At 37.5% G+C, this 13832-nt stretch overlaps 1 protein-coding gene across 6 annotated transcripts in view; it reads right to left on the reverse strand.

Moving 5' to 3' along the window:
- The window catches only part of gtf3c1 (general transcription factor IIIC subunit 1), a 28624-nt gene extending 16069 nt beyond the window's left edge, over nt 1-12555 (reverse strand). Inside the window, exons 1-19 of one of the 6 annotated variants that reach the window (XM_078950609.1) lie at nt 12076-12555; nt 11462-11671; nt 10768-10944; nt 10520-10663; nt 9561-9657; nt 9365-9488; nt 8892-9062; nt 7915-8030; nt 7590-7642; nt 7203-7483; nt 7051-7119; nt 5568-5644; nt 5330-5418; nt 5081-5234; nt 4658-4761; nt 2427-2554; nt 1449-1751; nt 1180-1325; nt 412-509 (exon numbers count right to left, since the gene is read on the reverse strand). In XM_078950609.1, coding sequence (XP_078806735.1) covers nt 412-509; nt 1180-1325; nt 1449-1751; nt 2427-2554; nt 4658-4761; nt 5081-5234; nt 5330-5418; nt 5568-5644; nt 7051-7119; nt 7203-7483; nt 7590-7642; nt 7915-8030; nt 8892-9062; nt 9365-9488; nt 9561-9657; nt 10520-10663; nt 10768-10944; nt 11462-11671; nt 12076-12308 — 2774 coding nt within the window. In that variant the 5' untranslated portion in view covers nt 12309-12555. Of the gene's footprint in view, nt 1-411; nt 510-1179; nt 1326-1448; nt 1752-2426; nt 2555-4657; nt 4762-5080; nt 5235-5329; nt 5419-5555; nt 5648-7050; nt 7120-7202; nt 7484-7589; nt 7643-7914; nt 8031-8891; nt 9063-9364; nt 9489-9560; nt 9658-10519; nt 10664-10767; nt 10945-11461; nt 11672-12075 lie in introns of all 6 variants that reach the window. The other 5 variants (XM_078950606.1, XM_023958627.2, XM_078950608.1 and 2 more) reach the window with 5 other exon arrangements.
- Nucleotides 12556-13832: the final 1277 nt, after the last annotated feature.

The raw sequence follows: 13832 nt of genomic DNA on the forward strand, positions 1-13832 counted from the left end.
CTACACCTGCTGGTTTTATTCAAAAAGTTCGGAAGAATTTGTTGCTGGGTAGAATAAAATTATTGCTCAACAGAAGAGAGGGCAGATTTACCAAATGAAATAAAAAAAACAGCTAAGTTGTTTAACAAGTTAGGGAAGGAGTTAAAACTTTTTTTTACTATATTCCTATATTTTTAAAACTATAGGAATAAGGTGATTTATGTTTCCACACATGAAATAATGGGTCTTGTGTATGACAAGATAAAAATTAAAAAAAATGTACATAAATGTCTACAGTGTGTTATTCTGTTTAATATTATTTTCTTAATTCATATGTGTTTTTAACATTTGTTTTTTATATATTTAATATAGTTAAAAATGCTTTAGAATGCAGTATTTGTGTGTTATAGGGGATAATACGACGTATATTACCGCTTATAAAGAAGCTGTCTTTTCATTGTACCAGGCAGCCATCTGACAAGATGATGCTGCTTCACAGGATCGCTCAGATATTCTTCCAGTCCGTCCACCTGGAACAAAAGTAACAGGGCGCCACGCTCAGTGTTGTTTCAATAACAGGAAACGAAACTGAAAAGGTTGTCAGAGGTGTAATGAATGTTAGCCAGCTGAAGCTTGGTAGAAAAAAATGGATGCACAAACATCAAAGAAGAAATACACTTGAACAACTCTGGAACAAAAGTAAAATGTGCAACAAGAGGAACTTTACAAGTAAGACTGCAGCTGCAGTGAAGCTGCAGATGAAAAGATCTCACCTCTTTCCAGAGGGAAGCGCCTGAGATTTATTTCCCAAATGATCATTTGAAAAAGACAAATCTAAATGAGGCGCCTGTTTCCCTAACTATTTTTTACCTGAAGAAATGTTTGTCTTTGTAACCCTTGTGCTATCCTGGGCACTTTAACATTGGGAGTTGGGTCATCTAGACCCACTAGACAGTGCTCTGAACCTTTTTTCTTCAATGATTTGTGATCTTCACTGGTGTCCATGGATTCCATGAAATCTTACCACCTTTGTCATGGTAGGGAGGACACGTCAATGTAAGGGTGGGCTCATCTAAGATAGCACAAGGGTTAAATGAAGAAACTGCCATAACATGACTTAAACCCCCCCCCCAATACATTTACAATCTTATTAATATTTTCAGTTGAAAAAGAATTACATTCAGTAATTGCTGAGCTCACCTTGTAATTTATATTTATAATCTGAGTGAAGACTGAGAGTGGTATGCAGAGGAGCAGGTCACCAACCATCACCCAGCCTCTGCTAAAACCCTTTTGAAGACGGGCAGGAGGAACGAACCTTTTCCACGACTCTTCATCAACGTACACTATCAAACACAAGAAGCAGTCGGCAAATGCTTTGAGTGGTGTGTGGTGCCGGTTCATGGGTCGACACCAAAACAATTCTGCAAAAACTATGGCCATGCAGTGCAAGCACACAGTTCCCACACCTTTCATGTTGGACTCTGAGGGACCAGGGTTTGCTTGGTCGTTTGGTAGTTCTTCTTCATCACCTAAGGTCTTATCAAGGTCTGCTACACCGGAGGTTTCTCCCTGAGTGGGTTTGTTTTGGGGCTCTGGGTTTGATCCGTGGAGGCTGGATTTATTCAGCTCGGTTGCCTCTGCGGTGCATTCTGCATCAGGGGGGTCGTTCAGCAGTGGGTGCCCATAGATTACGTGCCAGATGAAGGTATGAAGAACCCGCAGCCGACACATCTTGGGTTGGTAGCCAAAGGTTTTACCCAATCCAGACACTAGAAAAACATGGTAAAGTGACAGATCACCAGACAGATATTTAAGACCTACTTTCATTCTCCAAATTCTAATTGTTTTTTAACATTTTAAATAGTTTTTCTAGATTACAAATTTAAAAAGTATATATATTTGACTCCAGGATGTGCACAGAGTCTTTAGGCCACCTAGAAAATTCCTGATTAGAAATTATTACAATGAGGAGGAACATTTGAACCATTTTTCATTTTAATCAAAACAGCTATTGTACCTTCAGCATACAAATGAGAATATTGAAAGCATTAAAAAATACCTCTCAAATGAAATAAACTAATATGGGAACTAATGAGATGGTGTCATTTCAGTCTAACTTAAAATATGTATTTATTAAACTGACCTAATCCAAATTGATGCAAATTCCCCAGTCATTTGAATTTTTTTCAAAAAACCAAATAACTGTAGCTTTGAAACAAAACTATGCTGAAGCGACGTTTTAGGCTGACACTTTTATTTTGACACTGCCTGAACGACTCAATCAAAGCACATCTGAGTTTGACCAAATCCAAGAAAATCAATTTCCCCTGACTCAAAATTTCCTGTAGTACAACTTCCTCTGGGTATAAAACTCTACAAACGTCAGGGTAAAAACTGTTGATACAAAAACTTTTTTATTTTATAGAATGAAGATATTTTCAAACCTTTTGTGGGCTTGAATGGCGTCTCTCCTTCATCACTCTTCCGGTTTTTGACACCCTTGTCCTTCTGTCCTTCGAATAAATCCTTGGACGTGGCTTGTTTTTTGCTGTTCTCTGAAGCTTCATGTTTACTGAAGAAGAACAGAGAAATGGAAAGTTAAACAATAGCACAAAAAAGTCACATTTGCAGTGTGTCCATGTACTTTATTCAAACATTTAGCCTGTTAACTAAGTCAAGCTAAGTCTGTGATGGCTATTTTTCTCTCTCGTTACATTTACCGTATTTTCCGGACTATAAGTCGCCCTTTTTTCATAGTTTGGCAAGGGGTGCGACTTATACTCTGCAGCGACTTATATTAGAAATAAATTGAAATAAATACATTGTTAACCCTCCTGTTATGTTCATTTGTGAGGAACAGAGATGATGTTCCTGGGTCAATTTGATGTATGAGGTATGTTAAGTGTTAAGAGTATGTTAAGTGACTCAGAGAATCAGCAAACCTTTTTTACAGTAAGATCTTGAAGGCTAACAACATAATATTCTATTTTCCAATGATTTCATAGATTCAGAAATGCAATAAAAATGACAACTGTTTCTACAAATACAGGATGAAAACAGAGTATTAGTTGGCCAATGATGCTTCATGAAAGGAATAAATAAATAAGTATGAGAAAGAATTACTGTGAAATTATGAGATAAACAGTCTGCTATGATTGTGTCATATGAGGTTGTGCAAGTTATTAGTTTTATTAGTTCTTGGTCTCAGATTTTGTCAAATAAATTTCCCGTCAAAATGCGACTTATAGTCCAGTGCGACTTATCTGTGTTTTTTATACTTTATAATGCATTTTTGGGCTGGTGCGACTTATACTCCAGAGCGACTTATAGTCCGGGAAAATACGGTAGATTGGATTTTTCCCTCCTTACTGTACTCATTGGGTTGATCTGGGTTCTGGATTTGATTTTCACTTGTGAAACCTTCACCATCAAAGCCTCTTGGCTATTTAACTAATAATACACAAACAAATTGAAGGGTTAAAGACCCATTCCAATAAAATATGTGTTTTGAACATGTCCTTGTGGGATTTTTATAATAATGAAGGACACATATACAAAAAATTAAGATCAAAATTGCATTTCTGGGTATTTTTGTTTCAAACTGCTGTGAATTGCTGAACCATTTCATTACGATCTACCCACTTGTAGATGACTAGATCCATGTACGTCTACATTTTTCTCGTCTAAGCTGGCATCTAGCCCTAAACTGTACGGCTGGATGGCTCAAACATTGCTCGCCATTTTTGTTGCACTGCTAACTTTAGGTTGAGGGTAGGGCTGCACGATATGAGGAAAACTCGCGATATGCAATATTGATGATTAATATAGCGATAACGATATAATTTGCGGTATATAAACAAACAGCAAAACAACCAAAAACATAATTTCCATTTCACTGCAACAGTTTAAAAATTATACTCCTAATGACCCTTGTCGACATAGGAGGCAAACATCAAACATAAAAGGGCTCATCTGATTGATCAACAACGTAAACGGGTCCTTCCGATTGGTTAAATGCATAAAGGGATTTATTTCATTTGTTCAATATTTCAAGCTGCCATGAGTTTGTTTTAGCACATTTAAGGTAACCATTTATTGCGATTTTTGACATCTTTGGCGGTATGCATATTGCACAGTTTGATTTTGCGATAACGATAAATTTTCGGTATATTGTGCAGGCCTAGTTGAGGGTGTGAGGGGCTGTAAGCTATTGAGAGAGCATGAAAAGAGAAAGCTCTCAACAGCAGGATGGGAAGGGGTCGGGCTTGATCCACACCAACAGTCCCACCCACAACTCAGAGTTAGGTTTCTAATGAACTACTGCCGTTCTTTTTTTTTTTTCCTCTAGTCTAGTCTAGTTTATTTTTCCACAATGTGTCACAAATAACAAATCACCTCACAATACGGACACCGAAACCCCCGAAGCAGATGGTTATTATCAAGGGTACAACATTTTAGCCAAGAATAAAAGAATAAAAATGAAGGGGGCTCTGCAGAAAGTATGTTCTAGAAAATGACACAGGTTCATTGATTTTGGCTAAAAACACAATTATAATTAAGAAAAAAAAAAACTTTGGTAAAACGTTTAAAATCGACCAAAACATGACTGGAGTGAGACTTTAAAAAAATCTAAATGTTCAAAGAGTTTACACGGCTGAATTTTGCTTGTCCTCACCGTACAACAGAGGAGGAGCTGGAGATTTTGAATCGGACCTGATCAATGAGTTGGCTTATCCTCTCGTCGTTGGACTGAATGGATGGATGGACAATAATGTCAACCTGAAAGTAAATAAGAGCATAAGGTTGTAACAATTAATCAATGAATTGATTTTTATTCCTCGGATCGAACTGTCTGAGGAAGAATTGAATCGACTAATACCTTTAAAAAATCATTTCAAAATGTGATCGATAATCAAATTGATCTTAGAAGATACCATTTGGATTGAGACGTGGAAGGTTTATTTTACTATAACATAAAAACGACCAAGAGTATCACAACGGAAAACATCAGACTTTTTCAGGTATGATTCACAAAAACAGTTTCAACATAGAAGTCCCACCTTTCCTTTTACTTTAATTGAAATATGAAGGACATTACCTTCTTGGTGATGCCGTCCTGTATAACGGTGGTAGTGTAAATCTTTAGCAAGCCCTTTCTTGACATACTCTGTACGAGGCGTAAAATGGTCTTTTTGCAACACTTTGAACTGATCCCATCCTTCTTTTCTTCATCACTGATCATCTTCTGGAGTCTACAAACAAATAAAGGTGATTTCATGTTTTCTCTCAGGTCTTAAAGGAGCTGTATAATGTCTTAACAGATATAACATAAAAAAAAAACACTGACTGGATAAAACCCTCTATAACTTTAAAGTTCTGGACAGCCTCCACAATCAAGTTTTTCCTTCTCAATCCCCGGTACGTCTCGTGTGTCTTCTAATGAAGAAATAGCGACAGTAAGACATAAACCAAAAAATAAATAAATAAACAAACAAACAGACCACCTCTGTTTACTTTATGACTGACCCCATAGTGGGAATCAATATCAACAAAACAGCAGTGTTTTTGCTCACAGCTTTAGCTTCAGCTTTAGTCTGCGCCTCACAAGAACCAGCGTCGCTGTGAGTAATGAACTCCTGCTCCTTTATAACTGCAGATGGCCCTTCTAGAAGAAAAAAAAATGCAATTATACAAGAAATCAACCTAAAATTGGATATGAAACTGCAGGAATGGTGACATCAGAGGAAAGGGTAGACGACTATCCAGAAAGATTTTTGTAACTAATTTGTAACTAATTTGTGTGCTTTTATTTTGAAACTAAAATCTTGGTGGATGCATTTTATTCCAGCAGAGCCTGAGTTTATTTAGAAGTTAGACAAAGAATATGCGCGAGCAGCTTTTCACGTTTCTTGAGGTCAGTGTATTTGAGTACACCTGGCATTAATGCAGGAGATGCACAACAACAAATCTTCCAAATATAATATAAATGTTTTATACCATGGTCTGGGTGAATTCTCGATTCTGATTGGCTGCTGGGTGTGCATTAAAAAGTGATTACCACTGTGATAATGCACACCTAGAAAAGTAGTTCCGGTCACATAGCTTAAATGTTCTATAATCACTGAGCTGGCTTCTTTAAAACAAACTTTTGCTTCATCATCTGGACAAAAACAAGCGGTAAGACGTGAACCATCTCTCTGAACTGATGCTTTATTGAACACATCCTGACACGATCAGCGTATTTATTGATTTCCATTGCCGCTGCACTCAAGGTCTGCACTAGCTGAGGGGCAGACCTTGAGTGCACAGTAACGTGACAAAGCGCCACACCACCTAATTAAAACTCCGTTTTCTGTGAAAAGGGTGGCTTCCGCACTTCACGGAAGCAAGCTAGGGGGGGCAGTTCAGCCTTCCAGGATGTGTGTTACTTCTGATAATGCACACTTTGTCGGCTATTAACCCTTACATAAATTATGGAGCCAACTCAGGGTCATAAAGATTTGAGACCCGAATAAAATAAATTGAAAAATTCAAGCTGAAATATTGGTGCTAATCAAAAAATTAAAGTTTCTGAAACTTGCTGCAATTTTAACACAAATCAATTATTTTTTGATTTTATATTAGAATTTTTACAATTATTTTCGGTTTTTAAGATTCAAATTTCAACATTTTTGTTTCAAAACTTTTTTTCAGTTTTAAATATTATTTCAATTTCAACTGTATTTTTGGATTAGAATCTGAAAGTTTTAGGTTTGAACTTTTGGCCCGATAAAAGTAAAGAACCAAATAATGATAAATCATGTAATAAAATGGTTACGGTAGAAACGGGGGTGAGATTATATGAGTTTGCTTCCTTCTGCCCCCCTTCAAGCAATATTTTTTTTTATGTTTAATTATCTTAAGTTTGATACGTCATTGTATGAATGTATATCTGATGATTGTAATGTTTTGTGTACTATTCTTATTTGATTGCTTGAAATAAACCATTGGAAAAAAAAAATCATCCCGATCAAATGTGAGACAAACGATGGTGACGGGTTTCAAGAAGTGTCAAAACTGTAAAATCACCAGGTTTAGAAGGGGTCACAGGGTCAAGTGTGACACTGGTCATGGATCCATTGATAGAAGGTATGGCACCTAAGAAGAAACAGGAATCCACAAAGATCCTAAAACTGGACCACCACTTTTTGTGGACGTATGCAAATATTGGCCATACTCACCGTCATCTGGTGCAGGTTGCATGATGGGAGGCTCAGGCTGCATCTGCTCTGTCATATCTTCCTCTTTTGACTCTCCAGATGCTTCTCCGCTATTTTGGTCTACTCTCGCAGTCTCAGCATCACCTCTTCCACCCTGACCTTCCTGCTCTTTGTTTTGGCCTTTTTTCTTACTTTTCTTGGCTGGGGGGGCATCGTGGCTTTTATTTGCTGCAGAGTAGAGCAGCTTATTTCGTTCACGTTCTTGAGCAAACAACAGGAGTTGGTCGCTGACACCCACGCACCTGCCAGAAAAAAAAAAGAAAGGCTCAGTCCCAATATTCAATTCCACAGAAACTGGTATCATGAGCAGCTGAAGGAATGAGACTGCAATGATTTTGAGATACCAACTTGTGGCTTAGATATTTTGTGGTCCTTTGTCGACCTTCATCCACCATAAACCCCTAAAAATAACAAGCAAAATTACATTAAAAACACAACACATAAAAAAAAAATTGGAGCTTTTTTTGGTCTATATAGGTGAGTTCCTTTTCAGATTTGATTATAGACTATATTTTATTTTGGGAGAGAACGATTTACATGTAAAAGTATTAATCCTTCTTACTTCCAGTTAAGCTCCACTTTCCACCTTAAAATTCTAATGAGCCTTAATGATGAAGACAGGCATTTTCAGGATTTTTGTTAAAGAAAGAAAAATGGAAAATGAAAGGCTTACCTTGATCAACCCATCCCTTTCCAGCTTTCGAATGATCATTCGAGACTCCAGATTTCCAATGTTCATTTTTGATGTGATGTCCCTCTGTGGGATCCCCTTTGTACCGCAGGACAAAACTGGATCAAGAAAAATGAATATTGGCAATTTTTAACAGAAATTGTTGACACTTAACAAAAACTGGTTAAAAAAATACTGAATATAGATAAATGTTAATGGGTGAAAGGGGTATTTTCTTAAAAAAAAAAAAGATCGTTTCATTTGTATTTGGCTTAGTTTCTATCTTTCCAACACACACTCAGTGAAGATCCTTAATAAAGCTTTAATGATGCTGTCCCGGTTTGTTTATTCCGATTTAAACAAGCAGTTTAAACTGTGATCATAAACTGAGGCTGTTAGACTTTGAACTAAAACGTTCTTTTAATAATGTATAAACTTTTTTTCACTATGAGAAAAAAAAGCATTTATTTTATTTTACATTTTCTTTTAGAAAAGCTAATTTTTAAACTGTAAAGAACCTGTCAGTACTTTATAACATCCATCCATCCATCTATCTATCTTCTACACCCGCTGAATGCTTTTTGGGGTCACAGGGTTGCTGGAGCCAACCAAGCTTCTATGGGGGGGGGGTTACAGCCTGGACAAGTTCCCAGTCTGTTGCAGGGCCACACACTCACATTCACACGTAGGGACAATTTAGAGACACCAATCAATCTATTCAGCATCTGTTTGGACTGTGGGAGAAAGCTGAAGTGCACAGAGAGAAGCCACACAAGCACGAGGAGAACATGTAAACTCCACAAAGAAAGGGTCAAACACAGGTCTGAACCAATCCCTACACCACTGTGCAGGCCATGCCGTCGGTGTGTATGTGCAGCAAATATTTAGAGCTTTAGTTTAAAAAAAAAATCGACAGCTTTTTTTATCAGCTTAAGACTTAGAATGATCTCTGAAGGACAGAAAGAAGGGATCAAACGCACCGAGGTGGTAGGCCTGCGATATGATGTCTCTCTCCAACACTCGACCTTCAGTGGAAAGCTTGCTTCCTCCAGGCATGTTGTCTTCATCATCGTCATCGTCAATGACATCTGGGATATCTTTCTTCGAGTAGGGCTTCACCAATTTCAAGCATCGCACTAGAACTTTATTTCCTAAAAGGACAAACTCAAACTCACTTCATACGTTCACACTTATCATTGACACCTTTCAATCAGGTCAATGTTTTATGTTATGATAAAACTGCTCTCATTAAACTGATCAGAGCTGGAATTTTCATTAATCAAAATTAAAAACTAACATTAGCATAGTCATAAAATTACAAGAAATTGCTTTGATACTAAACGGATTCATAGATTGGATTCATTGCTGTTAACACCTGTAGAGGTTTGCTTTTACTTTACATTTGCCATCGTATTATGCTGCTTTTTGGTTGGTCTTCACACGTTTCAGTTACCATTCTTGTTGATGCAGGGCCCAGCCTCGGGATCCAAATCTTCCAAAGGGTAGCGGATAAATTCTGTCATGCCTGCAGCTCTTAGGTTTTTAATCAAGGTTCTCAAAACAGTTTCGCTCAGATTCTGTCAGAAAATGCAACAGATTAATCACAGGGAATCCACATTTAACAAAAGATAGATTTGAACGTGACTTACAAGATGCTGCTTAAAGGCATCGACGGTGGTGAACTGACCAGGGAACTGCTGGAGAAAGTCGGACACATACTCCATCATCTTATCATATTTCGTCCGTCTGGGAAAGAAGGAAGAAAGAACAAAAGATGAGCGCGCTCAGAGTGTAACTCTTAATTCACTTATCCATGTAGATGGGACAGTTATGGAGACACGCAAGAGTAAATTACAGTTTGAATTTTAAATGTTATTTCTCATGATCCCAATAAAGCTGTGCAGACACTTACATTAATATGCATTTAATTACAAATCCATTACAAATGGCATTGTCCAGTCTGCTCACACTCAGAAAAAGTTGACTTTTAGTGAAGTAACCATTGACAATATATGAGAACTGTACTGAGTGACCCCTTCCTCATCACGTTTCAAATAGGAAGTACCCACTGGCTCCAAAAAGCCAAAATCTCATCGCCTACTATTGAGAAATACACGTTCTTGTTGATCCTATTTTTCAGGTTATAAACGGCCTTCCAACAGACAGTGGTTGTCATGACTCGGACCAATCACTGCTTTCTGACGTTGTCTGGCTCCAACATGGCGCATTCCATTTTGCAAAAAAAATGGCAACTGAACTGACTTCCTTTGGTTGGAGCCAGAAGCAAGTCATTTTCCATGGATGACGTCACACTCACTCAGTCCAGTTCTCATATACAGTCACTGGAAATAACATTAAAAACATTCCAGTTTTGCTGACATTAAAAGAGATTGTTATTTCATTCTGAGTTTTTTGTGTAAAAAAAGAGCGGACAGGAAAATGTATAATTTATGTGTAGCAACATTGTATAGTTTCTGCATAGATTAGGACATGTACACCCAATACCATTTGATGGGCTTTGTCTGATGTAATATTGGTTTTTACTCATCTGAACCACAACAACATTGGAATGCATTACTAATGTATGTGCAGACAAAAGTATATTCACCTATTCAGGTGAAAGCGTTTGAGCAGGAGAAGAAGGGTGTGTTGCTGCTGGCCTGACTTCAGACGTAGGCTAAAAGGCTGCAGAGTGATCAGGTCATGTTTGACAAGAGGCTTCCTCAAGTAGTGCAGTTTTCGAGCATCTGACCTGTGAAAACAGCTCTTCTTGTTGCATTGCGACTCTCTTAACATACAGCGTGAAGAAATCGGGAACACAGCACTTGTTCGAAATGAAAGCAACGTTTCCCTTACGAGAAAAGGCCATTGTGCAGATTGCTTTGCAGTTCCCCTTGCCAGCGAGCTCGGCCCACTCGTTCCAGCACGCAGTAGGAATCATTGGACATCTTTAGATCAGGATCGTTTTCTGCACCGATGAGAGCTCGAAACCTCACAGCTTGAGATGCCACGATCACCAATTTCCTTCCATATCTGATTGCAAGCAGGTTTGAAAAGACAACAAAGGAACAGAAAAGGCAGGACATATAATTGCTAACTGAAAGAAGGTTATGTTGGGGTATATCTTGTTGAGAAATGGTGATACTGCTTTCCATTATCAAATAACATATTGGAAATGGAATTAAACAAAAAAAACACAACTCAAAAAGGTTAGAATGTTGCTCAACAGCCCAAAGAACATCTTATATGTACAAGTAAAGACTTTAGCTGTTTTTAAAACTTTAATTGTTGTTTTCCTTTACTATTGTTCATCCTGCAATGCTCTCAAAGATGATGCTCTGAAATATTCAAATACTCCATAACGTGCTTTTCCCCACCAAAACATTTTAGACTCACAAAAATAATTGAATTAATCTCACAGGGAGAAATTTAAAATTTGTGATCAAAACAGTGACAAATAGCAATAAGCAAAAGTTGAAACACAATCATGGCACCCCAAAACAGCATAAAATTAATACTAAATAGGATCAAGTAAACAGTTTGTACAAACTTTTTTGAAGCCTCCTCCAAGCTGACAAGAGGAGTAAGAGACACGGAGCGGATTTGTTTTGTAATATCTTTCCTCTCTTTGAAGAAATTGCATGAACCCTGGATCCCATCCTTGTTTTCAGGTATGACATGAAGAGAATAGATGTCTTTGTAGTCATCAGCACTACTCAGTTGAGTTTCAAGACTAATGTCTGAGTCATTTTCCCCAAACCTGCAAACACAGAGCAGACAATGACTCAGGAGGATTTCAACGTTTATTTGTGGTAGGGGGAGAGAGAAACATTTCAAATCAGTCAGAGTAAAATAAGGCTTTGTTTTCAAATACGGCTCAACAAGATAAGTACAAACAGTAAAGCAAAAGTCCTGGTTGAAACTTAAAAAAAACAAGAGAAATGACTTTAACTGCCTAGAAAACAGCATTACTAAAAACTCCACCTGTACTAAAGTAAAGTGATGGTAACGCAACGCACATGTGCAAATTTATAGAGGCAAAATTTACATATATAGAATGTTGTCGTTTATGTATGCATGCATGTTGTCCACATAATATGTACACTTGTTTAAAAAAATTCTGAGCAACTTACAACAGGCAGGCAAGAAAACAAACAAAGCTACCTGTTAAACAGCTGCACGTCTGGTCTTTCCTGCGGAAGTTCATAGAACCTCAAGTCTCTGTTGTTCACAAGGGACTTCCAGATAAACTCCTTGGTCAACTCGTCGAGTTTCAGGGGGAACTTGGGCTGTACGGTCCCCAATCGTATCCAAAGAGTGGGAATAGTTATCCCATCCAGCCCCTCCAAAGCAACCTCGTCCACAACGGTGCTCAGTGGATCCATGGCAATTAGCATGCAGCTAACATGGCTAACGTTCCCGGCTAGCTAGCGTGCTAGTTAAGTCATCAGCCTGAGATCATAATAGTCACGGAATGATCGTAAACTAACGAGAAACCATCGCGGACCTTTCTGTTAAAAAACGTTTCACAAAAAAATATACCAGATACTGAAAGGAGCTGTTCTGCTGCTGCAAAATCGTCCGTGGTGTACATAAATGCGTCAGAGTTCACCTTTGACCTTACGTTGTACGTAAAAAAAAAAATATTAAAAACACGCTCATACCACCGTAATTGACTGAAAACGACTCACAGATGAAAATAAAGTCGTAAATTTATTAGGGAACAAGTCGAAATTTTTCAAGGATAAGGTTGTAAAATTGTGAGAAAAAAGTCGTACAATTATTGTTTCACTATTGTAACAATAGTGAGAAAATATCAACAATTTAAAAGATTAAAGCCGTAATTTTATGCTTCCACACGTCGGAAAAAGCCAACTTTTTTTCGAAGAATAAAACGTTACATTTAGCTTTTTAAATGTTTTAACAAATACCTGTTTAGTTTATGTAGCAGATAATTCAAAGATATCGGATGGACATTTATGCTGCTCAAGAGAACGTCAGCTTTTTTTACCTTATTGTAATGCAATTACCGGTACAACCTTATTTTCAAATAAGACGTTTCGATGTTAAAATATTACTATTTTAGATTACAAAAATTTAAAAATTTTTGCCAATTACTTTAAAGCTCATTTCATGTTTTTTTCACGGTGGCGCAGTCGTTAGCGCTCTTGCCTCACAGCAAGAAGGCCCCCGGTTCAAGTCCCGGCTGGGGGACCCAAAACAGAATCCACCTTTCTGTGTGGAGTATGCATGTTCTCCCCGTCTGGGATCTCCGGCTTCCTCCCACCTTCCAAAAACATGCTTCATAGGTTAATTGGTCACTCTAAATTGTCCGTGAGTGTGAGAGTGAATGGGTGTGTGTGATTCTGGACATTGTGGCGACCTGTCCAGGGCATCTCCCGCCTTCGCCCACAAGTGGCCGGGATAGGCTCCGGCAGCCCTGTGACCCCGAAAGGGAAAAAGCGGAATAGAAAATGGATGAATATTTTAAAGCTTATTTCTCATAATTCTATGGCTCATTTTTTCCTCTCATATTTTCCATCATCTCTGTGGGTGTTCACCATAATTTCTTTTTTACTCATTTGAATTTAAATGTTTTTTTTGCAATTAAAGTTGATGAAAAATAAAACAAATTATTTTGAAATCCTAGCAAACTATAAATGAAATGACACATTTTAAGGAGTTATTTCTTAAAAATTGTCTTTAAATATGTAAAAATCATTAGAAGGGTTTTATTATCTGAGGAAGTTTGATTAAAATTGCTATCAAATAAAACTAGATCAATAGATAAACAAAAAATGGTAAAACCAATGACTAAGTGCAGGAAAATTAAATCTGAATCTTCAGCAGATATTTTTAGACAAGATTGGTGTGAAAAATTGTTAGCGACTTTACCAAAACTTCAAATAATAACAAAAGGC

Source organism: Oryzias latipes, chromosome 1, assembly GCF_053564925.1.
Source record: "Oryzias latipes strain Hd-rR chromosome 1, Olatipes_Hd-rR_3.1".
Taxonomy (NCBI): Eukaryota; Metazoa; Chordata; class Actinopteri; order Beloniformes; family Adrianichthyidae; genus Oryzias; species Oryzias latipes.